This window comes from Pholis gunnellus, assembly GCF_910591455.1.
Source record: "Pholis gunnellus genome assembly, chromosome: 24".
Lineage (NCBI taxonomy): Eukaryota > Metazoa > Chordata > Actinopteri > Perciformes > Pholidae > Pholis > Pholis gunnellus.
The window spans coordinates 10,241,301-10,255,004 of record NC_136551.1 but is presented as its reverse complement, the minus strand read 5'-3'; the positions used below and the strand labels follow the sequence as shown (position 1 = coordinate 10,255,004).

General features: G+C 44.7%; 1 protein-coding gene across 1 annotated transcript in view; it reads right to left on the bottom strand.

The window, feature by feature from the left end:
- Positions 1 to 757: 757 nt before the first annotated feature.
- LOC306715497 (gamma-aminobutyric acid receptor subunit gamma-3-like) overlaps positions 758 to 13,704 on the bottom strand; it is a gene marked incomplete at its 3' end in the record, with an annotated part of 53,333 nt that continues 40,386 nt past the window's right edge. The window contains exons 8-10 of the mRNA XM_079185886.1: positions 9,679 to 9,831; positions 2,240 to 2,436; positions 758 to 1,039 (exon numbers count right to left, since the gene is read on the bottom strand). Coding sequence (XP_079042012.1) covers positions 758 to 1,039; positions 2,240 to 2,436; positions 9,679 to 9,831 — 632 coding nt within the window. The remainder of the gene's footprint in view (positions 1,040 to 2,239; positions 2,437 to 9,678; positions 9,832 to 13,704) is intronic.

Sequence of the window (13,704 nt, the reverse complement as noted above, 5' to 3'; positions counted from 1 at the left end):
AAAATGTGAACCGGTATGTAGTTTATGTAGCTGTTGCTCTACCCTCATGTGTTTATTCATTTACTCTACTATACGGATGAGATTAGCACGTTTGGTCGTAACCCAGCTTTTATTATAAAACATCCAAATCTTCTTGGCATTTACTGTAAACTGCATCGTCTGGTCATAAAGCAGAAACAAGATTTTACTAGACAGCCACTGTCCCGACACTAACTCACGTTCAACAAGTACCAACTGATGGGTGAGCTGCTGTTAAAATACAACCACTTCTAATAATAATAATAAAAAGAAAGCAGTTGTTATAAAGTAGAACTAATTCTAGGGTGCTACAAATTGAATGATGGGTGTTAGTTTTAAATATCTCCAGTGGTCTTCTAGGTTAGTTTCATCGAAGGACAGACAGCTCAGCATGTGGTGGATGAGGTAACACAGTTAATGGAGTGAACTGTCTCTCTGAAGAAGGCACTACGGGTGCTTCGCCATCTCGATGACCAAGATTCAGCGATGCAACCCCGTCCCCAAACGTCTCCGAAGTCCCATCCGTGTGTCGTTTGGTTTCTGAGAGAGTCATAAACGGGACCTATCCACTCGAGTTAATGCTGGCGGCTTGTTGTCCTCAGGGTGCCACTGCTCAAAGCGGCGCACCGTGGCGCTCTCGAGTCCCCACAGAGCGGATCCACCTCATTTCCTCCCCCCACGCTTAGTTTTGATGTTAAATCACGAGCAAAGTGGCGGGGACCGTGGCTGTCTCAGCAGGCTAGAGGTAGAGGTAGCTGACCCAGTAGACTATGTTGAAGAGCAAGAAGGAGGTGGGGAAGAAAACCCGCGAGTAGGTGTCCAGCTCGTAGATGTTGACGTGGATGCGTCCTTTCCTCCAGCCGCCTTCTTTACACTCCTCGTAGCAGCAGAAGAAGCTCTTGCAGTCTTTCCCGTCCAGGCACTCGTACAGGCAGTTGTCGTCGTAGTCCTGCCAGAACAGGGAGTTGCCCACGGGCATCATGGAGCGAGGGGCGTGACCCATGTTGAAAGATGAGTAGGCCTGTACGGGATGACAGTGAGAGTTATTATTGACCGGTGACTACTTGACTAGTAACTAGCTCTACAAGACTAGTTAATATTAGGGTGTTTACTGCCACCTCTAGTGATTGATTAGTGCGTAATGGCAGGAAGGCTGGAGGAAGGAAGAGTGGGAGGCGAGAGGAGGAGAGAAATAGTCTTGTGGAGTAACAGAATTGACTGAGTGGGAGGCACAAAGGGACCACACGGGTGGAGGGAAATATGAGGCTTCCCCACAGACAGACTAGGCCAAAACACAGCACTAAGCCAGAAACGCAGAGGAGGGAACTGAATGTAACAGAACTTAATTGTTCAGGCCGAGCTGACGATCTTTTTTTAGCAAAAGTCCTCTTCACTGGGAGAGGGGATCCGGAGAGAGGGAAACGACAGCAGCAGCGGCTGACTTGGTCTTTGTAGATGCGCTGCCGTTGAAGTGTTCGCGGCAGGTGCAGCCTGGAGCAGCCTGGAGCAGCCTGGAGCAGCCTGGAGCGCGCCCACACAGAGCATTAGAGGCTGTTGCACAGGAGCGATCGCCGGAGAAGAAATGTTTTTAACTGACAGATGTCGACATCCTATGGATTCAATCGGAACGAGTTTCTGAAGGCATTAGTCGACATTCAAATGCTTTATTTAACTGTCGGGTAATGACTATCGTCAGATTTTCAAGGTGTTGTTTTTATCCCTTTGTTTTCCTTCGTCCTCACAATCATTGGTACGGATCTCAGCGGTGCCCGGGGGGTTTTGATGGCCAAGGTTGCTATGACACCCATGAACCTACTGTCCTTAAACTAATGAGATCATTATTAATACAGTCGCGATGCACACGGACAGACTGAGATAATAGGCCCCGAGGCACAGGCATAAAACAGGCCCGCCGCCCTAACCCGCCAGCCAGAAAGACTACTGGTCGCTTGGCTTTGTGCTGGTTTTCTGTCTTTGTAGTCATTTTGAGTCACTTGTGGTCGATGGATGTGGAGGTCAACAAGTCATCTCCATCACAATATTTAATGAAAGATGGTATTTTGACACACGGTCTCAGCGCATGTTGCTGCGTTATTGAGAGTATTCTATAAACGATGCATGATTTACAGGCTGTGTTATGCAGCTGTGAAAATTAGCAGATTTGAACAATAGCATTGCACCGCACATATACAGCGTATTACTCAGACATTCACCAGCTTACCATCCTCTGCATCTTGGCGGGAGGTCTGCGTATGCTGTAGGAGCAGTAGTTGAGCATGGCGTACTCGATCATGGCAGCGAAGACGAACAGGAAGCAGACGGTGACAAACAAGTCCATGGCCGTCACGTAGGACACTCTAGGTAGCGAGTTCCTGGCCACCGTGCTCAGGGTGGTCATGGTTAGTACCGTGGTGATACCTAGGGAGGTAATGCATGTATGAGTAATGCAGCAATAAATACTTTATAACAATAATTCACGGTGAGTGCACAATGGATAGCTGGCCGGCACCGGGGTGACCCGATCGCTTCAAAGTCAGTGATGATATAACATCTGGTCTATTAATCACCATCAATAATGCACATGGGGTATTCTGGGTAGATTCTGGCATCAATCCTGTGCCTCTATTAAACAGCTGAAGTGGGGATTTTCTGTGAGTGTGGTGAAGTAGAATAATGAAATCATCAGGTTTTCTCCCACAGCCTAAAATGATATCTAAGAAGATCTTCTATACAGACTGTATTTCCATATACTATACGACTTTTTTCGACACACTATACTCTGACTTTGTTTCAGCCTTTTTATGACTCTCTTCACCATATGATGTAATGACTTCATGAGACTGTACTATGACTTTTATGACTTAAATTGACAAACTATACTCTGGACTTTTTTTATATATTTTTTAAACCCAGTACACTGTGAATTTTAACGTACTATACTACGACTTCTTACAGTTTGATGTAGTTTTTTTGAGCTTTTTATGATCATTTTCAACATACTAATACTATGTTGGTATTTCATACTTCTTTGACATACTATGGTCATAATATATGGTCGTCATGTTGCGTGTTGCGTGCATATGCAGATTTCTGAAAAGACCAATCCATCCAATTATAAATAGTAGTCCAATTACCTTTCTTGGTACAGTTAGTTTTCACAACTGATGTATTATCAAGTATATTGTATTATTAAGTGTTTACACTCCTGAGTCGCTTCATGAGGTAACAATAGGTGGAACACTGTTATAGTGGCTGGTCTCAATAACTAACTGTCACACGATAATAACAATCGTAATTGAAGATAATGTTTGTGGTTTGCGTTACTCATTGTTTAAGACACCAGTAGCATCTTAAACAGATACTACTGGTGTCTGGGAGAATATTGTGTTCGCTTGGTGAAATTAAACCAATTCTTTCAAAGAAAGATGACCCCAGTGGCTGCATCCATATCTAATCTATATCATTCTGGTAAGCTTGCTGTCCTCCCTCACCCCTTTTCTCCCCCCCCCCTCTCTCTCTCTTCTGTGTCCCTTTCATCCTCTTCTCCCACATGTCTTCCGTGGCAGAGTGTGCCACTGTTTTCGCCTGTGGTTTCCATAGAGACGAGTTGCTCCCATCTATTTCAAGCTGCCTCCTTTGGTTTAGTGCTTGTCTAGACTTTCTCTTATTCGCCAGCTCATTAGATATAAAAACCAAACTAGGTAAATTAAAAAAGCTCTGCTTCTTACTGTCTGTTCAAATTCAAATGTCCTGTAAACAGTGCGATGCATTGACGCCACTCTCTTGTTCTCCGTTTGCTGCTAAATCGAATCAAGGTCATGAGTTTTCTCTGAACAGTTTGGTTCATTCTGTGGGAATTGTGGCGACATGATGCCATAGCAACAGGGTGACTTCTGTCTGTGCAGGTGATCTGAACAACACTCACATCTACAGACAGAAAACAAAGGCGTGAGGAAAGCTCCAGTGCAAAACAAATACGCTCCAGAGTGCAGAGTAATATTCACGACGTAATCGCAGCAAAAAGACATTTTATTTTGTTTTTTAGAAAACATTTTTTTAGAAAATTAGATTTCAGAGACATGGCGTTGGGCATGAAACAGTGACGATATGTTAACAGATATCAGACGTTGGCCTTTGTGACGTGTGTGGAACAGACCAACGCTTGTGTTCGTGGAGCGTCTAACAACAGGACTGAGGAGTCCCGGTGGCCCGGTCACAAGACTGCATGGATTTTATTTTGACTACAGACTTCAGACCAGTGGTTTCTTGCTTTTATTCAACTGAACAGCTGCGGGATTGAATTGAGTTTTTCATTACATTACAGTCATTTAGCAGATGCTTTTATCCAAAGCGACTTACAAGAAGTGTATTCAACATCGGTATTCAAGAGAACTACTAGTCACCAGAAGTCATGAGTGCATCTCCTTTTTAAACAAGCATCTAAGAGCATAAACCAGAGCAAATGTACAGTGCAGAAACAAACAATAAGTGCAATGAGCAAACCCGCAATACAATAAGTGCAACAAACTAATACGATTACAATAAGTGCAATAAGCTAATACGAATGAAATAAGTGCTAAGTGGCAGCTTTCTGGACAAGCTCCAGCGGTCTGATGTCTGACGCCGTGGCTCCGGGAAGTAGAGAGTTGCAGTAGTCCAGGCGGGAGATGACAAGAGCCTGGATGAGCACCTGCGCCGTCTCCTCAGTGAGTAAGGGGAGAATCCTCCTGATGTTGTAGAGCAGGAATCTACAGGAGTGTGTAACCGATGCGATATTTGCTGAGAACTAAATTTGAGTGACTTTATTTTTTTGTTATTTCTTTGCTCGTTCCTGAAGTTAAATGTTTTTGGTCATCCAGGGTCACACCCAGGTTCCTTGCAGTCCGAGTTGGCCTCACCACGGTATTGTCCATGGTGATGGACAGGTCTCGGTGTGGGAAACCCTTTCCTGGGTGGAACAGCAGCTCGGTTTTGTCGAGGTTGAGGTGGTGTGTCGTCATCCACTTCGAGATGTCAGCCAAGCACGCAGCGATGCGTACCTCCACTTGAGTGTCACCAGGAGGGTGTCATCAGACTCGGACTGGTGGGGGTCCAAGAGGTTGTTCTGATGGAGATAGGAAGACAGTTGGTTGAAGACAGCAGGCTCAAGTGTTTTGGACAGAAAGGGTAGAAGAGAAACCGGTCTGAAGTTCTTGAAGCAGAGGTTAGGATTTTAGAGCGGAAGAAAGCAGCTTGGGCAGTAAATTGAGAGGAAGAGAAAGTGGAAAGAAGAGATTGGAAGTTGAGAAGGTCCTCCGGCAGTTTGCCTTTTCTCCATTTACGCTCAGCCTCTCTTAGACTCCGTCTATCAGTACGCACCGAGTCCGACAGCCATGGGGCCGCGCAGGCCTGGAGGTGAAGGGACAGAGGTAACAGAAGAGGAAAGATCAGCTGGGGCGAGGGATTGAAGATGACTACGGGTAGAGACCATGTGGGTAGGTGGTGGACGTAAAGAGGGAGAAAGCCACGAAGTAGTGATCAGGTTGGCAGTAGAACAGTGTCTAGTGAAGATAAGATCCAGCTGGTTGCTGGCCTTGTGGGTAGGAGAGTGGTAAAAGTGTCAAGCTCCTCCAAGAACTCACCAAGAGGGCCTGGTGGGCGATACACAACAGCAATGGAGAGCTTGACTGGATGAGTAACAGCATGAAATTCGAACGAGGAGAACTGTGACAGGAGAGTATTACCATTTAGGGGAAACTAGCAGGCCAGTACCACCACCTGGCCTCGCAGCTCTGGGAGTGTGAGAAGACGAGTGCACGTCCGACAGTGCTGCGGTAGTGTTTTCTGGTGTGATCCAGGTCTCAGTTAGAGCAAGGAAGTTGAGGGAGAGCATGGCCTGAGATGTACTTAGCTTTTGGCACTGCTGACTGGCAATTCCATGGTCCCCCTGCCACCAGCTGCTCTCCATGAGCCGAGATTCGTCGCCGTCTTGAGGAAGTCAGGCTTGAGCAAGTCGGATGCCTTTGTCCGCCGCCTTCATTCGCCGACGCCCGAAAGCTGACGCTTCCAAAAGCCTGCAGTGCTTAAGAACAGCAATCTACTAGGAGTGCAAGTCCCTCCCCCTGCAATCAGCAGAGCTACTCGTAGGAGTGAGCAACTCACAGCCCAATCACAACTGAGGCAGGCCTAAGTAAAGCTCTAAAGTCAACTAAGTGAAAGCTAGAATCAAACACCTATCAGATTCTGGGTGAGTTGGAAGTTCAGTTGTCGCTCTTTCAATATTACAGCTGCAATTCGTAACTTTCGCGCATGTTTCTACAACAAAACTAAGCATTCGGTGTTCAGCCAGTTCCGGTCCTCTGTGGCTGTCGTTGCGGTTTGTATCAGTGTGCTTGTTTTAAACAGCGAGAAGAGAGATAAGAGATCACTGCGGCCCCAAATAACAGTGAATATATATGTTCTGACAACGTAGGCTAATGTGAGGTTGAAATTATGCAGCGAGAACAGTTGAAGTGGAATAAAAGCGTGTTATTTGCAAAAGCAAAGGCGTTCCTGGTTTTAACTCTGAAGCACTCCAGCACATTTCCACCACATCGACACAAAGCGAGATGCAGTGCACGTCGGAGCCGACGGTCTCCTCTGCGAGAGCTTGTTTGTTTGTGGTAATTATGCTGATGCTTCCGAATTAATGGGCTCGTGATTGAGGTTCAAATGCTACACATGGCAACTTCAGTCTAATCTGATTAAAGGTGTTTCACGCACAGCGTAGAGGCCGAGACTTAAAGCATGCATGTAATCAGCGAGACGGCTCGCACGAGTCCCCTCTGACCAAGGAGACACTCGGGACCTTTTTCTCATATATATAGCACGGATATATATATATGGAGACTCTCTTCCCAAGAAACACTACAATCGATCAACTTAATGAACTCCAGTTCTTGTTCACTACATTCTCAACTTGTGCCCGGAGGTGGTTTATTTCCCACCCCCCGTATCTCTGTCACGTTCCATCTGAGCTCCAGATATTGAGGTCCAATGGGAATCAACCGGAGCTCTGCCACTGAAGGAAGAGCAGGTGAGTGACAGCTCTTTGGAAATACCACCTGGAACATGTTAGCAGCTTGTCAAGGCACACTGCCTTGAGGGGTCGGGTGGGGGTTGCAGCATCGCCTGCCTTTTTCTTCCACTTCAACCTCTCCGCCATCCGACCAATCCTCCTCCCTCCGACTGACATTTTCCCGCCTGGCGCTACATGCCGGAGCCTTTCACTTAACGCTCTTGTTTTGTTCCCCTTATCTGCCCTCGCTCCCTTCAGCTCTGGGATCAGAGCTGAAAACGGGAGCGATGTGCTCGAGAAGAAAGGCTCAATGACTTTCTGTTGTTGAGCCGAATGGGGATGTTTATCTGGGCTGGGACAGCTTGCTTCTCTGCGCTACCTGTTGTTTGAGGGAGATCACAAGCTTTTCACCGCCTTGGTCATGTATCACACCGCCACCCACGTACTGTAAGCCTCCACTGTGGTTCTTTTTTTAGGTAAGACAGGTTGACAGAGACGTGGAGAGACAGACGGGCAGTGAGCAGTGATAATATATCAAATAACAGCAGCAAGCTGTTAAGAGCTATAACTGCCACGCAATGACCCGTAATGTTTCCTTTACAGCCTCGCCAAATAAACATGAAGCAGAACTTCCCCAACGTATCTTCATCTTCTAGTTGCTAGATAACGGCTTAACAATCAGTTGCAGTGTTTCAGCACATATCTACATCTTCCTCTCTTCACTCTGTTTTTGATGAAGCATCCTGAGCAGAACAACTCAATCTCCTCTTATGATCAGCTTTCATTAACGCCACGAGACCAAAGGCTCCACGTGGCCCAGCGCACGCTTGAGTAACAACGCTGGCGTGTTAATGACTTCCATAGAACATGAGACGACTCTATTGTTCAACTATCGGCGAAGTTCTCTCTTTGGGCTCGATAGCGGATCGGGAAGGACAGAACTCCAATATTACTTCTTCATTACCGCTGAGGCGTTCCACATGACCTTCTGTGATATTGGCTGACTGGCAGGCTGATGCGGGGGCTGAGTGGAATTAAAGCACTTCAGAGTTGTGTGTGTGCCGTCTCAGTTCGAGTGACATCGGCAGGTGAAGGAGGTTGGAGAGGTCATATCGGGGTCAAGTGAGTTATATAAGAGTGTGTATATATATATATATATAGTATATATATATAGTATACAAGACCTTCAACAAGTATTACCAAAGTGCCAGCGAGCCGAGGGGACGTTTTAATTTCTACTCCAATTCACACCGTTACATTGCAGCCAGGTCCTCCCCAGAGGAGTTGACTCGATCGGCCTAATACACTAAAATTACAAATATAATATGTGCAACTACAATATATATATATATTAGGTGGTAGAATGAATGGACATGACTCAGTTGCTGCATTTTAGGCTTTCATTAGCTGTGTAATTACACATTATATAAGTTCCACATAATTAAAGTGGATTCAAGGTAAACCAGCTATGGAATAATCAGCAAGTAAATTGAATTAGCTCGTAATTAAATGGCATAGTGAGGCCTCAGTCAGGCATGTTGGGTTATCAGAAAATACAATTTGCAATCTGGCTGAAGTCCAGAGGCTTTTGTGACAAATTGTGTGCTTCTACAGTCCGCTGTCCAGTTCACGAGCTTTTGTTTGACTTTTGTTCGATGCTAGCAGCATAGCTCTATTGGATGGAGTACCATTAAACTTGGTGCAGTTATTGCTGTAACATTTCATCTAGCGTCATTATCAGTTCAAACTGTAATTTAGTCCTAAACTAAAAACATTCCCTTCACCCTCAGCCCTACTTTGTGTTTAGCGCTAATAGCAAAGATATTGAACCGATGGATACCTCGCCTACGGTCTATATATTGACTGTATATCGTATACTGTGATGTTCGTGACCTCGCCACACACTTACCTTTAGTTCCACCTTAAATAAGGACCGTCAGCGCAACATCATCATCCACAGGAAAGCATATAAAGTGATGGTGGGCATGCAGCGGGGGGGGGGAATAATTCAAAATAATTGTCAACTCATGCAAAGACAATAAGATTAACACCACAATAAAGGAAGAAACGGTAATACCAACACTGATGGGACACACATTTCAAATTAGGCTTAATGAACAGCTCAAGGTGAAACATGCACATTCATTTATGAGTGGCTCATATCTCACTCACACACACACACAGAATTAAGGTTTTTGTTCTCTCACTCCACAACAATGTTGAGTGATGTGCAAGTATTCCAGTAATATGATTGCTTTTGCCGGTAATAACCACTGCAACAAAGGCTGAGTTACCAATCAAAAAGAGATTATTGCTTTTGCTATCAAGCGGTCTAAATCTCAGATTGAATGAATTATCAAAAATGCTTTAAATCCTGCCTCCAATTTCCGATTCACTTTCCTCATATTAGACTCAGATACGGCTTGAATGAGCAGAGACATTCATACCATCTGGTGAAAGTATTCCCATCACTTAAGTTAAAGCAAATGGACCAAAACGTATTGGACACCGACACTATTCCCCAACACCATTCATCCACAGGACAGAAATTAATCTGGTGGGTGTTGCAACAGTGCGTTCTATGAGCCCTCGCGGCCACACGGGCGGTGCAGGTGTGTGTGTACCTAAGGCCGTCCTTGCAGGCGTGGCGTCGCTCTTGATCCAGAAGGAGACCCAGGAGAGGACCACGGTCAGGATGCAGGGGATGTAGGTCTGGATGGTGAAGTAGCCCATTCGTCTGCTGAGGTCAAAGTACACGCTCATCACCACATAGTCACCTGCCCGGAGAGAAGAGATGGGGGGAGACTGATTAAATGACAAAAGGGAAAAAGAAACTTTATTGTGTTTGCTGATTAATAATAATATTCATTGATAATAGTACAAACATTAACATGCTAAACACAGCCTGATGTAATCATTTCAAGTTGCATCTATTGCAAGGTGACCCTTCTATTTAAGTTACACTGATTTTAACCCCTGGATCACGCTGTGCTCTCAACTTCTCTTCAAAACAGAAGCCAGAACCACATTTCACCATCCTGCACTTTATGAGAGAAGCTGTGATAGTCTGCAGATTAGTCTGCAGATTCTGGAAGAAGAAGAAGAAGAAGAAGAAGAAGAAGAAGAAGAAGCAGCAGCAGCAGCCAGGGGAACACACAAAAAGAGCCATTTAATGTCAGTGGAGTTTAGGTGAAACCATTTCAGACACTTTTCTAATGAGATCGTTAGAAAGGTCCAAAGATCTACGGTCTTCAGTAACTTTAATCGAGACCGTTTCTGTGCAGTGAAGAGCCGATAAGCGTCACTGAAATGTGTCAAAGTCGTTATTTTTTGGTCATACGAGACATCGGAAAAGTGTTACATTTTTTTCTGATGGTCTGGAATTAGATCTATAATTGCTTAAAGTAAAATAATGTGGATCAAATGGCAGACAGAAAATAATCTGGTGAATAAGATTCACACGGAGCAGAGGGCAGAAAGAGCTTGATGGAGCCCAGGAAACCGATGAAGAACCTTCTCTCCAACTCAAACGTTTGCAATGTCTCAACCGATGTGACAGACTTCATTCTGCTGCCTCTTCACAGGTGTGACAGCAGCAGGGAGACATTGAGCTACAACACTCGGCGAACAAAAGCCATTGTTCCGTAACCTTGGCAAAGTTCGACACGTCAGACGAGCATTACTTTAAATATTACTGAAGATCGTTGATCTGCCGCCACTCAGGCGCTTCCATGAAAAGGATGTCGGATTGAATAAAACATGTGTAGAAGAAGACCTTTTGTCCTCGGCTCGCAGCTGAATCTCACCTTGTGCTCCACACAGAATAGAAATAATCATTTTGATCGCCAGGTGCAAAGAAATGAGCGCTGTGTCACGGTGACACAGCGCTCGTTGCAGTGTTTGTCGACGGCAAATGTCAGCACGGAGCAGTGATCTGCTCACTGCCTCGGGTTCTGCTCGGTGGTGGCGTACAGTCACATTTTTAGGCATTTTTATGGTTGGCATATATTATGTTTAGGTATTTTATAACTAGCGTCAGAGCCCGGTGGCGTTCCCCTTTAATGGAGGCCCACTGTACAGCATGGTAAGTGTGGGTAATGTAGGAACTATGTGGATTATTAACAGTGAAAATCTAATATAACTGCAACTCCAAACAGAAATGAGCGGGTTTCTTATGGTCTGGGCATGATTAACACCAGGAGGAGGCTAATAACGAGGGTAACTTGTTTAACAACACTGATGTAGATAGCTCTTAAGAAAAGACTCATTTTGAAGAATTACTGTTAAAGCATCAGGTAATAAAGATGTGTGGAAGTGGAACATAAAGATAATATGTAAGGTGCTTTTAATCACCTTTTATTCATATTAAATTGTTTCTGTAAATCCCATGGTTGCCAATACAAAAATGCTATTAAGAAAGACCAAAGAGAGCATTTCATAGCCCATTAAGGAGGCATGCATGTAATCCCATCTTAATTAATAATAATTAACTGTACATCACAAAGAGTACCACAAATTACCAGGTTAATGTTACAACAAAGGAAATCTTAATCACAACACAGTCTGCGCACCATAAAATAAGAACAGAATAAAACTGTCTAGTTTTATGTTACGTACTCATTTATGTCCAAGATAAAGAGTATGTTCCTTTAAAGCAATCCAAAGTGGTTTAAGATTGAACATAAATGCCGGTTGGATTGAAAAAACAAATTTGAAGATACCAACAGGGGTAAATTAAACAATTCATTGTAGCTCGACTGCCTCTCAGGACAAACCTGCACGGTTGCAGAAGTTGTCCGAGCTCAACGCACGGCAGATTGTCTAATTTGACAGTTTAATGCACAGGAGATGAGCGTGCATTAAACCGTGCAGGATGATTATGTTATGCTTGCGTCAAGGACTGTATGGAGGCTATAAAATAAAAAGCACACTGCCAGATGGACTGTCCAGAACTGTGTGCAGTGTGGCGACTTCTGTGCATTGTAGCAAACAACCCCTCTGTTTCCATTCTGTTAGGACGGTAACAACACACTCCTGCAGAATACTTATTAGCCCCAGTTGACAGTTTTTCCAGCTTTGTCTACAGCAGGGGTGTCAAACTCATTGTTGCTCTGGGGCCGCATCGGCATCATGGTTGCCCCCAAAGGGCCGGTTGTCGGCGGGGGGGGGGGGGGGGGGGGGGGGCGGGGGGGGCGGGGGGGGGGGCTGCTGCTGCCACATATGCTGGTGGAGGTGTGTGCGTGCGGATCGGGGAGGAGCTCCGCCGTGCGCGATTTCCATTTTTTTTTTTTTTTTTGCTGGTAGATTCGCGGGCCACATAAAATGACGTGGCGGGCCGGATCCGGCCCGCGGGCCGTATGTTTGACACCCCTGGTCTACAGACTCGGTCATGCAGTACGGTCAGGTCGGCTTTGTTGTTTTTGGGGGAAACTCTTTCATTAACTGTTACTGTGGCTGCTTACTTCCTCACAACACTGACAAACATGCTGTTTTCTTGACATTACTGCAAAAGTTTGGATATCTTTCCACACCTTTCTGTGTATGTTTGTGTAAACTAAAGCATCACTGTGGGAGGGTTATTAAAGATTTAGTTATGAACCCGATTACAGCGGCAAAATCCATTATACTTTTGTTTTGTAAAAGGTAGCTTAAGCAATGTTAGTGAGGCTTTAGGTTTGGGTAACTCGTATGTGTCTGTAGTGATGTACTTGATGTTTAATGTGAATGTATGTACTATATTCTGGAGGAATGCACGATACACACTATGGAGACACATTTCCTCAACGGGGACAATTAAGTCTATCTATAGCCATTGCTCCACCAGTCGAGCTCTCTGTTCTTGCGTGTGCAGTTTATAATGATAACACAACATCCTAGCAACATTTGAAGGATGGTTGCTTGATTTCAGACAGAGCTAGGCAACAGCAGCATGTCGAAAAAGAAATAAATAAAGTCATAGTATAGCATGTCGAAAAAAATAAATGGAGCTCAAGCGCAAGTTCAGTCAGGAAGACACTAACGGGTAATCTCTGCCTCTCCTCTCCTTGTAATTACTCTATCAGCTGATTGGGGGTGTGCACTTTTAACTATCCAACCAGATGCAGCACAGTTTCCTTAAGCCAATCATATCTGTGCGGTCAACTTTAAAAGTGTTCTCTCTGCTGCTGTCAGTTGTCATTTCAGCTAAGCAGACGCGACCCTCCTCCACTCCAGTCACCTCCAGTCAGCATCACATTCATGCTCCTGATTCATCATCAGATTGGAGCAACTCCCTTCACCACCGCCACCAGTGTCTGGACTCCAAGGGGGATTAGGCCTATTGGACCGCAGTATCACTACCCTCGGTGATAGTACTTCATGATGGAATCCAATCGCCAAAGACTTTGCACTTTTCATATTTGCATGTGTAATAAATCATTGTTAAAACAAGTCTCTCCTGATTGAAATAAAGTCATAGTATAGCATGTCGAAAAATGTTAAAAACAGTCATAGTATAGCATGTCGAAAAACAGCCATAGTATAGCATGTCGAAAAATGTTAAAAAGAGTCATAGTATAGCATGTCGAAAAACACTCATAGTATAGCATGTCGAAAAACAGCCATAGTATAGCATGTCGAAAAATGTTAAAAAGAGTCATAGTATAGCATGT